The 13,520-nt window shown below is 50.2% G+C and overlaps 1 protein-coding gene across 2 annotated transcripts in view; it reads right to left on the bottom strand.

Moving 5' to 3' along the window:
- Positions 1–13,520, bottom strand: part of LOC120913253 (complement C2-like) — a 127,621-nt gene that overhangs the window by 21,270 nt on the left and 92,831 nt on the right. For both annotated transcript variants that reach the window (XM_040323074.1, XM_040323076.1), the window contains exon 15: positions 9,993–10,018. In XM_040323074.1, the coding sequence (XP_040179008.1) occupies positions 9,993–10,018 (26 nt within the window). The remainder of the gene's footprint in view (positions 1–9,992; positions 10,019–13,520) is intronic.

The following is a 13,520-nucleotide window of genomic DNA, read 5'->3' as shown; positions in this document are numbered from 1 at the left end:
TATTAAAGCATTCCCACTAAGTATCACACAGGCATGATTTACAAGCAGTAGTGGTAATAGTAATACATAGCATAAAAACACTTGGGGAATACTTTACAGCATCAGTAGTGGTCATAGTAGTCAATAGTGTACCAAAAAATTGGGACACAGGTGTCTTGACTGAGCTGTAATAGTAGTAGTAGACATTGACAATACAGTGTCAAATCACTCGGGCAAGAGGTGCCATGATGAACAGCAGTCTTAATAAGAGTATATAGGGTGTGAAATAACTGCTGACATAGGTGTCTTGACTGGGCAGCAGAAGCAGCAGTAGTAGTATTAACAGTAGTAGTTGATACAGAGTCATATCACATGGGCAGGAGGTGCCATCATGAACAGCAGTAGGAATAGGAGTATATAGAGTGTCAAATAACTGCTGACATAGGTGTATTGACTGGGCAGCAGCAGCAGAAGCAGCAGTAGTATTAACAGTAGTAGTTGATACAGAGTCATATCACATGGGCAGGAGGTGCCATGATGAACAGCAGTAGGAATAGGAGTATATAGAGTGTCAAATAACTGCTGACATAGGTGTCTTGACTGGGCAGCAGCAGCAGAAGCAGCAGTAGTATTAACAGTAGTAGTTGATACAGAGTCATATCACATGGGCAGGAGGTGCCATCATGAACAGCAGTAGGAATAGGAGTATATAGAGTGTCAAATAACTGCTGACATAGGTGTATTGACTGGGCAGCAGCAGCAGAAGCAGCAGTAGTATTAACAGTAGTAGTTGATACAGAGTCATATCACATGGGCAGGAGGTGCCATGATGAACAGCAGTAGGAATAGGAGTATATAGAGTGTCAAATAACTGCTGACATAGGTGTCTTGACTGGGCAGCAGCAGCAGAAGCAGCAGTAGTATTAACAGTAGTAGTTGATACAGAGTCATATCACATGGGCAGGAGGTGCCATCATGAACAGCAGTAGGAATAGGAGTATATAGAGTGTCAAATAACTGCTGACATAGGTGTATTGACTGGGCAGCAGCAGCAGAAGCAGCAGTAGTATTAACAGTAGTAGTTGATACAGAGTCATATCACATGGGCAGGAGGTGCCATGATGAACAGCAGTAGGAATAGGAGTATATAGAGTGTCAAATAACTGCTGACATAGGTGTCTTGACTGGGCAGCAGCAGCAGAAGCAGCAGTAGTATTAACAGTAGTAGTTGATACAGAGTCATATCACATGGGCAGGAGGTGCCATCATGAACAGCAGTAGGAATAGGAGTATATAGAGTGTCAAATAACTGCTGACATAGGTGTATTGACTGGGCAGCAGCAGCAGAAGCAGCAGTAGTATTAACAGTAGTAGTTGATACAGAGTCATATCACATGGGCAGGAGGTGCCATGATGAACAGCAGTAGGAATAGGAGTATATAGAGTGTCAAATAACTGCTGACATAGGTGTCTTGACTGGCCAGCAGCAGCAGCAGAAGCAGCAGCAGTAGTATTAACAGTAGTAGTTGATACAGAGTCATATCACATGGGCAGGAGGTGCCATGATGAACAGCAGTAGGAATAGGAGTATATAGAGTGTCAAATAACTGCTGACATAGGTGTCTTGACTGGGCAGCAGCAGCAGAAGCAGCAGTAGTATTAACAGTAGTAGTTGATACAGAGTCATATCACATGGGCAGGAGGTGCCATCATGAACAGCAGTAGGAATAGGAGTATATAGAGTGTCAAATAACTGCTGACATAGGTGTCTTGACTGGGCAGCAGCAGCAGCAGAAGCAGCAGCAGTAGTATTAACAGTAGTAGTTTATACAGAGTCATATCACATGGGCAGGAGGTGCCATGATGAACAGCAGTAGGAATAGGAGTATATAGAGTGTCAAATAACTGCTGACATAGGTGTCTTGACTGGGCAGCAGCAGCAGAAGCAGCAGTAGTATTAACAGTAGTAGTTGATACAGAGTCATATCACATGGGCAGGAGGTGCCATCATGAACAGCAGTAGGAATAGGAGTATATAGAGTGTCAAATAACTGCTGACATAGGTGTCTTGACTGGGCAGCAGCAGCAGAAGCAGCAGTAGTATTAACAGTAGTAGTTGATACAGAGTCATATCACATGGGCAGGAGGTGCCATCATGAACAGCAGTAGGAATAGGAGTATATAGAGTGTCAAATAACTGCTGACATAGGTGTATTGACTGGGCAGCAGCAGCAGAAGCAGCAGTAGTATTAACAGTAGTAGTTGATACAGAGTCATATCACATGGGCAGGAGGTGCCATGATGTACAGCAGTAGGAATAGGAGTATATAGAGTGTCAAATAACTGCTGACATAGGTGTCTTGACTGGGCAGCAGCAGCAGAAGCAGCAGTAGTATTAACAGTAGTAGTTGATACAGAGTCATATCACATGGGCAGGAGGTGCCATGATGAACAGCAGTAGGAATAGGAGTATATAGAGTGTCAAATAACTGCTGACATAGGTGTCTTGACTGGGCAGCAGCAGCAGAAGCAGCAGTAGTATTAACAGTAGTAGTTGATACAGAGTCATATCACATGGGCAGGAGGTGCCATCATGAACAGCAGTAGGAATAGGAGTATATAGAGTGTCAAATAACTGCTGACATAGGTGTATTGACTGGGCAGCAGCAGCAGAAGCAGCAGTAGTATTAACAGTAGTAGTTGATACAGAGTCATATCACATGGGCAGGAGGTGCCATGATGAACAGCAGTAGGAATAGGAGTATATAGAGTGTCAAATAACTGCTGACATAGGTGTCTTGACTGGGCAGCAGCAGCAGAAGCAGCAGTAGTATTAACAGTAGTAGTTGATACAGAGTCATATCACATGGGCAGGAGGTGCCATCATGAACAGCAGTAGGAATAGGAGTATATAGAGTGTCAAATAACTGCTGACATAGGTGTATTGACTGGGCAGCAGCAGCAGAAGCAGCAGTAGTATTAACAGTAGTAGTTGATACAGAGTCATATCACATGGGCAGGAGGTGCCATGATGAACAGCAGTAGGAATAGGAGTATATAGAGTGTCAAATAACTGCTGACATAGGTGTCTTGACTGGCCAGCAGCAGCAGCAGAAGCAGCAGCAGTAGTATTAACAGTAGTAGTTGATACAGAGTCATATCACATGGGCAGGAGGTGCCATGATGAACAGCAGTAGGAATAGGAGTATATAGAGTGTCAAATAACTGCTGACATAGGTGTCTTGACTGGGCAGCAGCAGCAGAAGCAGCAGTAGTATTAACAGTAGTAGTTGATACAGAGTCATATCACATGGGCAGGAGGTGCCATCATGAACAGCAGTAGGAATAGGAGTATATAGAGTGTCAAATAACTGCTGACATAGGTGTCTTGACTGGGCAGCAGCAGCAGCAGAAGCAGCAGCAGTAGTATTAACAGTAGTAGTTTATACAGAGTCATATCACATGGGCAGGAGGTGCCATGATGAACAGCAGTAGGAATAGGAGTATATAGAGTGTCAAATAACTGCTGACATAGGTGTCTTGACTGGGCAGCAGCAGCAGAAGCAGCAGTAGTATTAACAGTAGTAGTTGATACAGAGTCATATCACATGGGCAGGAGGTGCCATCATGAACAGCAGTAGGAATAGGAGTATATAGAGTGTCAAATAACTGCTGACATAGGTGTCTTGACTGGGCAGCAGCAGCAGAAGCAGCAGTAGTATTAACAGTAGTAGTTGATACAGAGTCATATCACATGGGCAGGAGGTGCCATCATGAACAGCAGTAGGAATAGGAGTATATAGAGTGTCAAATAACTGCTGACATAGGTGTATTGACTGGGCAGCAGCAGCAGAAGCAGCAGTAGTATTAACAGTAGTAGTTGATACAGAGTCATATCACATGGGCAGGAGGTGCCATGATGTACAGCAGTAGGAATAGGAGTATATAGAGTGTGAAATAACTGCTGACATAGGTGTCTTGACTGGGCAGCAGCAGCAGAAGCAGCAGTAGTATTAACAGTAGTAGTTGATACAGAGTCATATCACATGGGCAGGAGGTGCCATGATGAACAGCAGTAGGAATAGGAGTATATAGAGTGTCAAATAACTGCTGACATAGGTGTCTTGACTGGGCAGCAGCAGCAGAAGCAGCAGTAGTATTAACAGTAGTAGTTGATACAGAGTCATATCACATGGGCAGGAGGTGCCATCATGAACAGCAGTAGGAATAGGAGTATATAGAGTGTCAAATAACTGCTGACATAGGTGTATTGACTGGGCAGCAGCAGCAGAAGCAGCAGTAGTATTAACAGTAGTAGTTGATACAGAGTCATATCACATGGACAGGAGGTGCCATGATGAACAGCAGTAGGAATAGGAGTATATAGAGTGTCAAATAACTGCTGACATAGGTGTCTTGACTGGGCAGCAGCAGCAGCAGAAGCAGCAGTAGTAGTATTAACAGTAGTAGTTGATACAGAGTCATATCACATGGGCAGGAGTTGCCATGATGTACAGCAGTCTTAATAAGAGTATATAGGGTGTGAAATAACTGCTGACATAATTGTCTTGACTGATCCAAAGGAGTCATGGGAGAAAATCATGTGGTCAGATGAGACTATAATATAATTTTTTGATCATAATTTCACTAACCGTGTTCGGAGGAAGAATAATGATGAGTACCATGCCAAGAACGCCATCCCTAATGTGAAGCATGGGGGTGGTAGCATCATGCTTTGGTGGTGTTTTTCTGCACATGGGACAGGGTGACTGCACTGTATTAAGGAGAGGATGACCGGGGCCATGTATTGCAAGATTTTGGGCAACAACCTCCTTCCCTGAGTTAGAGCTTTGAAGATGGGTCGAGGCTGGGTCTTCCAACATGAGAATGACCCAAAGCACACAGCCAGGATAACCAAGGATTGGCTCTGTAAGGAGCATATCAAGGTTCTGGCGTGGCCTAGCCAGTCTCCAGACCTAAACCCAATAGAGAATCTTTGGAGGGAGCTCAAACTCCGTGTTTCTCAGCGATAGCCCAGAAACATGACTGATGTAGAGAAGATCTGTGTGGAGGAGTGGGCCAAAATCCCTCCTCCAGTGTGTGCAAAGCTGGTGTAAAACTACAAGAAATGTTTGACCGCTGTAATTGCAAAGAAAGCCTACTGTACCAAATATTAACATTGATTTTCTCTGATGTTGAAATAGTTATATTCAGCACTGTAAATACATCAGGTCCGGGGCTTCATCAGGGAATGCATGGCAAGGGACCCTTCAGCGCCCTGAACCGACGACGGGTGCCAGAAAGTCACCGCCGATCCAGGACTCATTCATCTTTATGAATGTGAGTCTGTCCACGGACTCTGTGGACAGACGGGTCCTCTTGTCCGTGACCACCCCACCTGCCGCGCTGAATGTCCGCTCAGATAGTACGCTGGAGGGGGGGCAAGACAATAACTCCAGCGCATACTGAGCGAGCTCGCGGCAGGTGTCCAATCTGGCAACCCAGTACTCCATGGGGTCGTCGGTGCTCATACTGTCAGAAGCACCGACGGACGCCATGTAGTCTGCCACCATGTGGGCCAGCCGCTGGTGGTGACTGCTGCTGCTGCTGCTGGTGGTGGTACTGGGTCGCTCGGTTTGGAAGAACATCCTCATCTCTTCCATTAGGTCCCCTGCTCGGCTGCAGCTGGGTGCAGCCACCTGCTGGGTGAGATGAGGGGGGACAACTGGAGGCCGGGGAGTTGCCTGCTCCAACCGTCTGACAATGGCTGCCTGCAGTTCCTCCATCCGGTGCTGCCTCCGGCTGGCTGGGATGAACTGCTCCAGTTTCCCCTTGCACCTGGGATCCAAAAGGGTGGCCATCCAGAAATCATCCCTCGTCTTGATGGTCTTAACCCGGGGGTCCCTCCTGAGGCATCTGAGCATGTGGGCAGCCATGGGGAAGAGCACAGCCCGCTGTGACTCCTCAATGCTGGCCAGGTGAATGAGGTGCGACTCTTCTTCCCTGAGGCGCTGCTGGTCAAACTCAGACATGCCCAACCCCCGGACTATCGGTGCCCCCAACACCGGCTCTCCCTCCTGACCAGGCCCTGACTCCGGGACGACACCAGCAACCACCTCCTCCTCCTCTTCATCATCATCCTCCTCCTCCTCCTCCTCCTCCTGGTCCTGGCCCTGGTCTCGGTGGAGCATTGCTGACTCCTCCTGCTCCACCAAGGCACTCTCCCCAGCCTCGAGCAGGCGATCTAGTGTCCTCTCCAGCATGAACAGTATTGGCAGCACGCTATTGAGGCCAATTTGCTCACTGCTGACCATCTTGGTCGCCTGCTCGAAGGAGGACAACACTTGGCAGACCTGGTTTATCTGCCCCCACTGCGCACAGGCGATGAAAGGGAGTTGTGGTGAAGCCCTCTGAGTGCCTAGTTCCATCAGGTACTCCCTCACCGCCCTTTGCTGCTCCCACAACCTCTTCAGCATGTGGAGGGTGGAGTTCCACCGCGTCACACTGTCCACAATCAGCCTGTGAAGGGGCAGATTGTACTTCCGCTGCAATTTGGACAGGGACGCGGTAGCGGTTGGGGAGCGCCTGAAGTGGCTGGCAATCCTACGCGCCTTTGCCACAATGTCACTCAACCCTGGATAAGTGCGCAGGAACTTCTGCACCACCAGGTTGAGGACATGTGCCAGACAGGGCACGTGCGTCAGACTGCCAGCATGGAGGGCGGCGAGTAGGTTGCTGCCGTTATCGCAGACAACCATACCTGGCTGGAGCCTTCGGGGTGTCAGCCACTTCTGGACCTGAGCTTGAAGTGCTTTCAGCACTTCTTCTGCAGTGTGTCTCCGGTCCCCTAAACTAACAAGCTGGAGCACGGCCTGACAGCGCACGTGCCCCACACTTGAGTAGCTACGGGGGCGCTTGCTGGGAGGCTCAGCAGCTGCGGAGACAGTGGCTTGAGGGAGACCAGCAGTTCTCCCCTGGACACCCCGGGGCGGCACCACAAGATCGGTTGCCGACGATCCCTCACCGACGCCTCGGAGGGAAACCCAATGGGCCGTGAAGCTGATGTAGCGTCCCTGCCCATGCCTGCTGGTCCAGCCATCCATTGTCAGATGAACCCTGTCGCTGACAGCGTGATCCAGCGACAGGGTTACATTCTGAACAATGTGCTGGTGTAGGGCAGGGACACCAGTCCTGGCAAAGAAATGGCGGCTGGGGACACGCCATTGGGGTTGGGCCTGCTCCAACATCTGCCTGAAGGGGTTGCTGTCAACTATGTTGAAGGGCAGCAGATGTTGGGCAATAACCCTTGCCAGGAGCCCATTGAGGGAACGCACACGTCGGTCTCCAGGGGGGAAGGGAGTGGTGCGGTCAAAGGCGTCTGAAATCGACGCCTGGCGCCGGACGGCAGTGCGGGACACAGACGTGGAGGGTGCTGTGGAAGTAGAGGTCTGGCTGCCGGTACCAGTACCTCTACTAGAGGGAGCGGGGGGGCATGACCTGCTGGAAACAGATGAAGATGTGGCAGGAGCTGCTGTACCCTGCTCACTTGTGGTGGTGGCGCTGCTACCACCACCACGCTTCATCTCCTCATACAACGCCCAGTGGTTTATCCTGAGGTGCTGGTTCAGGGCTGTGGTACCCACCCGAGCCAAACACTTCCCTCTCTTCACCCTCACTTTACAAATCCGGCAGATGGCCACGGTAGGGTTGTCTGCCACCAGGGTAAAGAAATTCCAGACAGGTGACTTCAGCACCGCCCTCCTGTCAGATGGGGTGACGCTTACTTGCACCTGCTGGGATTCGGTGCGCACAGGTGGAGCTGCCTGCTGCTGCTGCTGCTGCTGCTGCTCCTCCTCCTGACACCTCCTGCTGCCATCACCAGTGGAGACCCTGACGATGGTCTCCCTGGTGGTGACCTGGCGCACCGTTTCACCAGGGTGCCTACCTTCCCCGTCGTCACTGACGTAGTGAGCCGACGCGTCAGATGGCAACCATGATGGGTCACCCTCTTCGCCCCCAGAGATGTCAGACCAAGGGCTGAGATGTGTTGGTCTGAGGGAACCACGTGACATGGAGCCTCTAGCCTGGCTCCGCTGTCCCCTCACCCACGCCTGGGTCTGACTAGGTGCTGCTGTTTCCTGCACCAAAACAGCAGCACCAGTTTGAAGGGATGTCTCTGGGATACTGCCAGCAGGTATCCCATCCTCCTCATCCATCCCTTCAAAAAGGTCCTGACCATCAGGACAGAGCTGGAGGTCTGCCTGATGCATGGCCTCCCCCAAGAGATCCCTATCACTGTCGCTGTCGAACAGTAAGATGCTGGACTCTTGGGGGCTGGGGGGGGGTAGTACAGGCAACGGTGTAATGGTGGTACTACTGTGAGTCGGGACCGACGACTCAGTGGCACTGCTGTGCCCCATGTAGTCCACCACTACTTGAGCCTGAGATGGCAATATCGGGCGGCTGCCCGATGGGAAGAACTCCCGGATCAGGCGTACTCCCCTTGCACCCGATCCTCTACCACTAGTAGGGGCACGAGAGGTACCCCGTGCTGGCAGCGATCCAGCACTGGGAGTAACTCCCCTACCCCTACTGCCACGGCCACGGATGCCGCTCATAATTGCTGATATGTGTGTGGGGGGGTTAAACTTTATTGGGGGGGAAAATGTGAACAAAATGTGTTTTTGTGTTTTTTTTACAAGACAGGCACGCAGACAAAGACGTACACAGACAGCTACTAAACTATAAGAAAAGTAGTACACCAGACAAGGACTACAAAATTAAAGAAAAAAAAAAAAAGCACTAAACAAACACTAACTTTTTTTTTTTTTTTTTTTTTTAAACACAAAACACAGACACTAAACACACACTAAGCTAAGCTAGATGAAATAAATGTACACTAACAGTGTGTACACTTACTACACAAAATTTAACTAAACTGAACACAAAACTTAGCTTTTATAAAAGCTCTTTAGGGAAAACTAAACAAAATTTGAACTGAGATGCCTATCAAATATCACTGAACAGTGAACCTGCAAGATCTGACAGTAACACAAGATGAACAAAACTTAGCTTTTAGAAAAGCTCTTTTATAAAGCTCAGATCAATATGTGTTCTGAAATCTCTTGCAAATATAACTGAACAGGGAGGATTGCAGGATCAAACAGTAACACAAATGAAAAAAACAGCACAAAACAGCACAAAACGTAGCTTTGAAAAAAGCTCTTGGGTCTATTGCTTTGAAAAAAGCAGTTGATATACTGGAAAAGATCCACTGGAATCACTAAATAGCAATGCTGGTGATGATCTAAATCAATCAAGAACAAAGACACAGGAAACCAGGAAACCAGGAACACAGAAACAGCCTCCACACTCTATAGCAAGCTTCTGAATCTGCAATGAAATGGTGCTGGGAGTGAGCTTATATAATGTCCATGCAGGCAGGTTCCTATTGGTTGCTAACCTGTGACGAGTGTGGAAGGAGAACTCTGATTGGCTCTGATGCAAAAGGGCGGAGCAAATAATCGCGCAATATTCCTATTGCCGAATATTCGCATTGCGAATATTCGGCAATATAAAATGATCGCTTCAGCTACTCGGCCCAATGGCTCTAATCATACCAGCAATGCTTTCAGACGTCTATGGAGATCACTAGGATGTGATCTGTTTTAAAAATGAAACTGTAAAAATCGCTCTGATGCGGAAGATCGGGGCGAGGAAAATAATCGCGCGATATTGCGTTTGCCGAATAATCGCATTGCGATCTTTCTGGAAAATTCAATGAACGCTTCAGCTACTCGGCCCAGGGTCTCTAATGATACCAGCAATGCTTTTAGACGTCGATGGAGATATCTAGGATGTGATCTGATTCAAAAAAAAAATTGTAAAAAATCGAATATTCGGAATTGCGAATATTCACCGCGAATTTCGAAATATAGCGCGATTTCTCGAATATGCTATATTCGAGTCGAATATTCGCAATGCGAATATTCGTGAGCAACACTAGCCGGTATGTCACTGGAAGACAACAAACGTTCCCCTGCAGGAAATCAAAGAAGAACATCAGGGGCAACTCATGAAAAGACAATCCTGGAGGATCTTTATTCCCCTAAGGCCCCTTTCACACAGAGGCGTATTTCAGGCGTTTTAGCGCTAAAAATAGCGCATAAATAACGCCTGAAATACTCCTGCCCCAGCATTCTCAATGTGAAGGCCGAGGGCTTCTTCTAATTCTAATGAGTGGCCACGTGTTTTATTAAACTCCCTTCTGCGAAAAAGTTTTCTCCCTATTGTGGGGTCACCGGTACGGCATTTGTAAATTGAAATCATCTCCCCTCTCAAGCGTCTCTTCTCCAGAGAGAATACGTTTAGTGCTCACAACCTTTCTAATGCACCGTTTAGGACAGACCTGGGCAAACTACGGCCCGCGGGCCGTATACGGCCCGGCGGACCTTTTAATCCGGCCCACCCCCGCCGCCGCAACCTACTGTTATCACCGCGGCGGGGAACATAACAGACAGCGTTCGTTTGAACAGCTGTTTTCCCCGCCGCGCATAGACACTCCCCCTTGGACGGATCTGTCCAATCGCGAGCAAGGGGGAGTCACATAGACACTCCCCCTTGCTCGCGATTGGACAGATCCGTCCAAGCCAAGGGGGAGTGTCTATGGCATAGACACTTCCCCTTGGACGGATCTGTCCAATCGCGAGCAAGGGGGAGTCACATAGACACTCCCCTTGCTCGCGATTGGACAGATCCGTCCAAGGGGGAGTGTCTATGCGCAGCGGGGAAAACAGCTGTTCAAACGAACGCTGTCTGTTATGTTCCCCGCCGCGGTGATAACAGTAGGCGGGGCCGGGAGGGGTCACTGTGCCCATCACACGCAGCACATGCAGCCACTTGTGCCAACACACGCAGCCACTTGTGCCAACACACACAGCCACTTCGCCACCATAAATTGTCGCCACTGTGCCAATCACACGCAGCCACTTGTGCCAATCACACGCAGCCACTTGTGCCAACACACGCAGCCACTTGTGCCAACACACGCAGCCACTTGTGCCAACACACGCAGCCACTTCGCCACCATAAATTGTCGCCACTGTCCCAATCACACGCAGCCACTGTGCCAATCACACTCAGCCACTGTGCCCATCACACGCAGCCACTTGTGCCAACACATGCAGCCACTTGTGCCAACACATGCAGCCACTTGTGCCAACACATGCAGCCACTTGTGCCAACACACGCAGCCACTTGTGCCAACACACGCAGCCACTTCGCAACCATAAATTGTCGCCACTGTGCCAATCACACGCAGCCACTGTGCCAATCACACGCAGCCACTGTGCCAATCACACGTAGCCACTGTGCCAATCACACGCAGCCACTGTGCCAATCACACACAGCCACTGTGCCAATCACACGCAGCCACTGTTCCCATCAAACGCAGCCACTGTGCCAATCACACTCAGCCACTGTGCAATCAATTGTTGCCACTGTTCCCAAAGACAGCCACTGTGCCAATCACATGCAGCCACTGTGCCAATCACATGCAGCCACTGTGCCAATCACACGCAGCCACTGTGCCAATCACACGCAGCCACTGTGCCAATCACACGCAGCCACTGTGCCAATCACATGCAGCCACTGTGCCCAAACGCAGCCACTGTGCCAATCACACGCAGCCACTGTGCCAATAACACGCAGCCACTCTGCCCATCAAACGCAGCCACTGTGCCAATCACACGCAGCCACTGTGCCCATCAAACGCAGCCACTGTGCCATCACATGCAGCCACTGTGCCAACACACGCAGTCACTGTGCCATCAATTGTTGCCACTGTGCCCATCACACGCAGCCACTGTGCCATCAATTGTCGCCACTGTGCCCATCAAACGCAACCACTGTGCCATCACACGCAGCCACTGTGCCATTACATGCAGCCACTGTTTAATCAATTGTTATTGATTAAACAGTGGCTGCCTGTCCCCAGCCTCTGTCCCCCTCCTGTGTCATGTCCCCAGCGTCTGTCCCCCTCCTGTGTCATGTCCCCAGCCTCTGTCCCCCTCCTGTGTCATGTCCCCAGCCTCTGTCCCCCTCCTGTGTCATGTCCCCAGCCTCTGTCCCCCTCCTGTGTCATGTCCCCAGCCTCTGTCCCCCTCCTGTGTCATGTCCCCAGCCTCTGTCCCCCTCCTGTGTCATGTCCCCAGCCTCTGTCCCCCTCCTGTGTCATGTCCCCAGCCTCTGTCCCCCTCCTGTGCCATGTCCCCAGCCTCTGTCCCCCTCCTGTGCCATGTCCCCAGCCTCTGTCCCCCTCCTGTGTCATGTCCCCAGCCTCTGTCCCCCTCCTGTGCCATGTCCCCAGCCTCTGTCCCCCTCCTGTGTCATGTCCCCAGCCTCTGTCCCCCTCCTGTGTCATGTCCCCAGCCTCTGTCCCCCTCCTGTGTCATGTCCCCAGCCTCTGTCCCCCTCCTGTGTCATGTCCCCAGCCTCTGTCCCCCTCCTGTGTCATGTCCCCAGCCTCTGTCCCCCTCCTGTGTCATGTCCCCAGCCTCTGTCCCCCTCCTGTGTCATGTCCCCAGCCTCTGTCCCCCTCCTGTGTCATGTCCCCAGCCTCTGTCCCCCAGTTTTCCAACAATGATATTTACTGCTTTTTATAAAGAAATACAATTGATTTTATGCAGTATTGAGTTTAGCCTTTTGGCCCGGCCCTCCAAAATATTTTTAGTTTCTCATGTGGCCCCATCGAAAAAATAATTGCCCACCCCTGCGATATTTAGTATAGTAGGAGCCGATGACGTCACGGCGCATGCGCACTGCACTCTCAATGGACAGCATGCCACCCATTGAGAGAGCCGCGCCGCAGCCTTAAAGCGGTGGTTCACCCTAAAATGCAAGTTTCTACCATGTTTTCCAGCATAGTAGCGTGAGCTACAGTATGCCTTTATTTATTTTTTTGCGCCGTACTCACAGTTTAATCCCGGAGTTACGTTTCAGACTCCCCGCGGGGAATGGGCGTTCCTATGCAGAGGGACAATGATTGACGGCCAGCAATGGCGCGTCACGCTTCCCGAGTAGGACTCGGCTCTTCACGGCGCCTGCGCACAGACTAGGAGCTGACTGCGCAGGCGCCGTGAAGAGCCAAGTCCTATTTCTGCTATTTCCGTGACGCGCCATAGCCGGCCGTCAATCATGTTTCCCTCTGCATAGGAACGCCTACTAGACTGAAACTTGACTACGGGATTAAACAGTGAGTACGGGGAAAAAAAATAAAATAAAGGCATACTGTAGCTCGCGCTAGTATGCTAGATGGCATGTTAGAAAAAAAAAAAAATTTTAGGGTGAACCCTCGCTTTAACTCCTGCGCACATGTGCTGGAGTTAAGTCATCGCGCCTCGGCCAGTCAAAGTACTGAAGCCCGGAAACCCGGAAGACTGGGTGACGATGAAAGCCCCATCAGCAGTGACGGCACGCCGCTGGAGGGCTTAATTGTAAGGTAAGTCTTTCATAATGTGCTAGTATGTGACGCAAAGCAGTAC

Source organism: Rana temporaria, chromosome 9, assembly GCF_905171775.1.
Source record: "Rana temporaria chromosome 9, aRanTem1.1, whole genome shotgun sequence".
Taxonomy (NCBI): Eukaryota; Metazoa; Chordata; class Amphibia; order Anura; family Ranidae; genus Rana; species Rana temporaria.
This window is presented reverse-complemented; position numbering and strand designations above follow the sequence as displayed.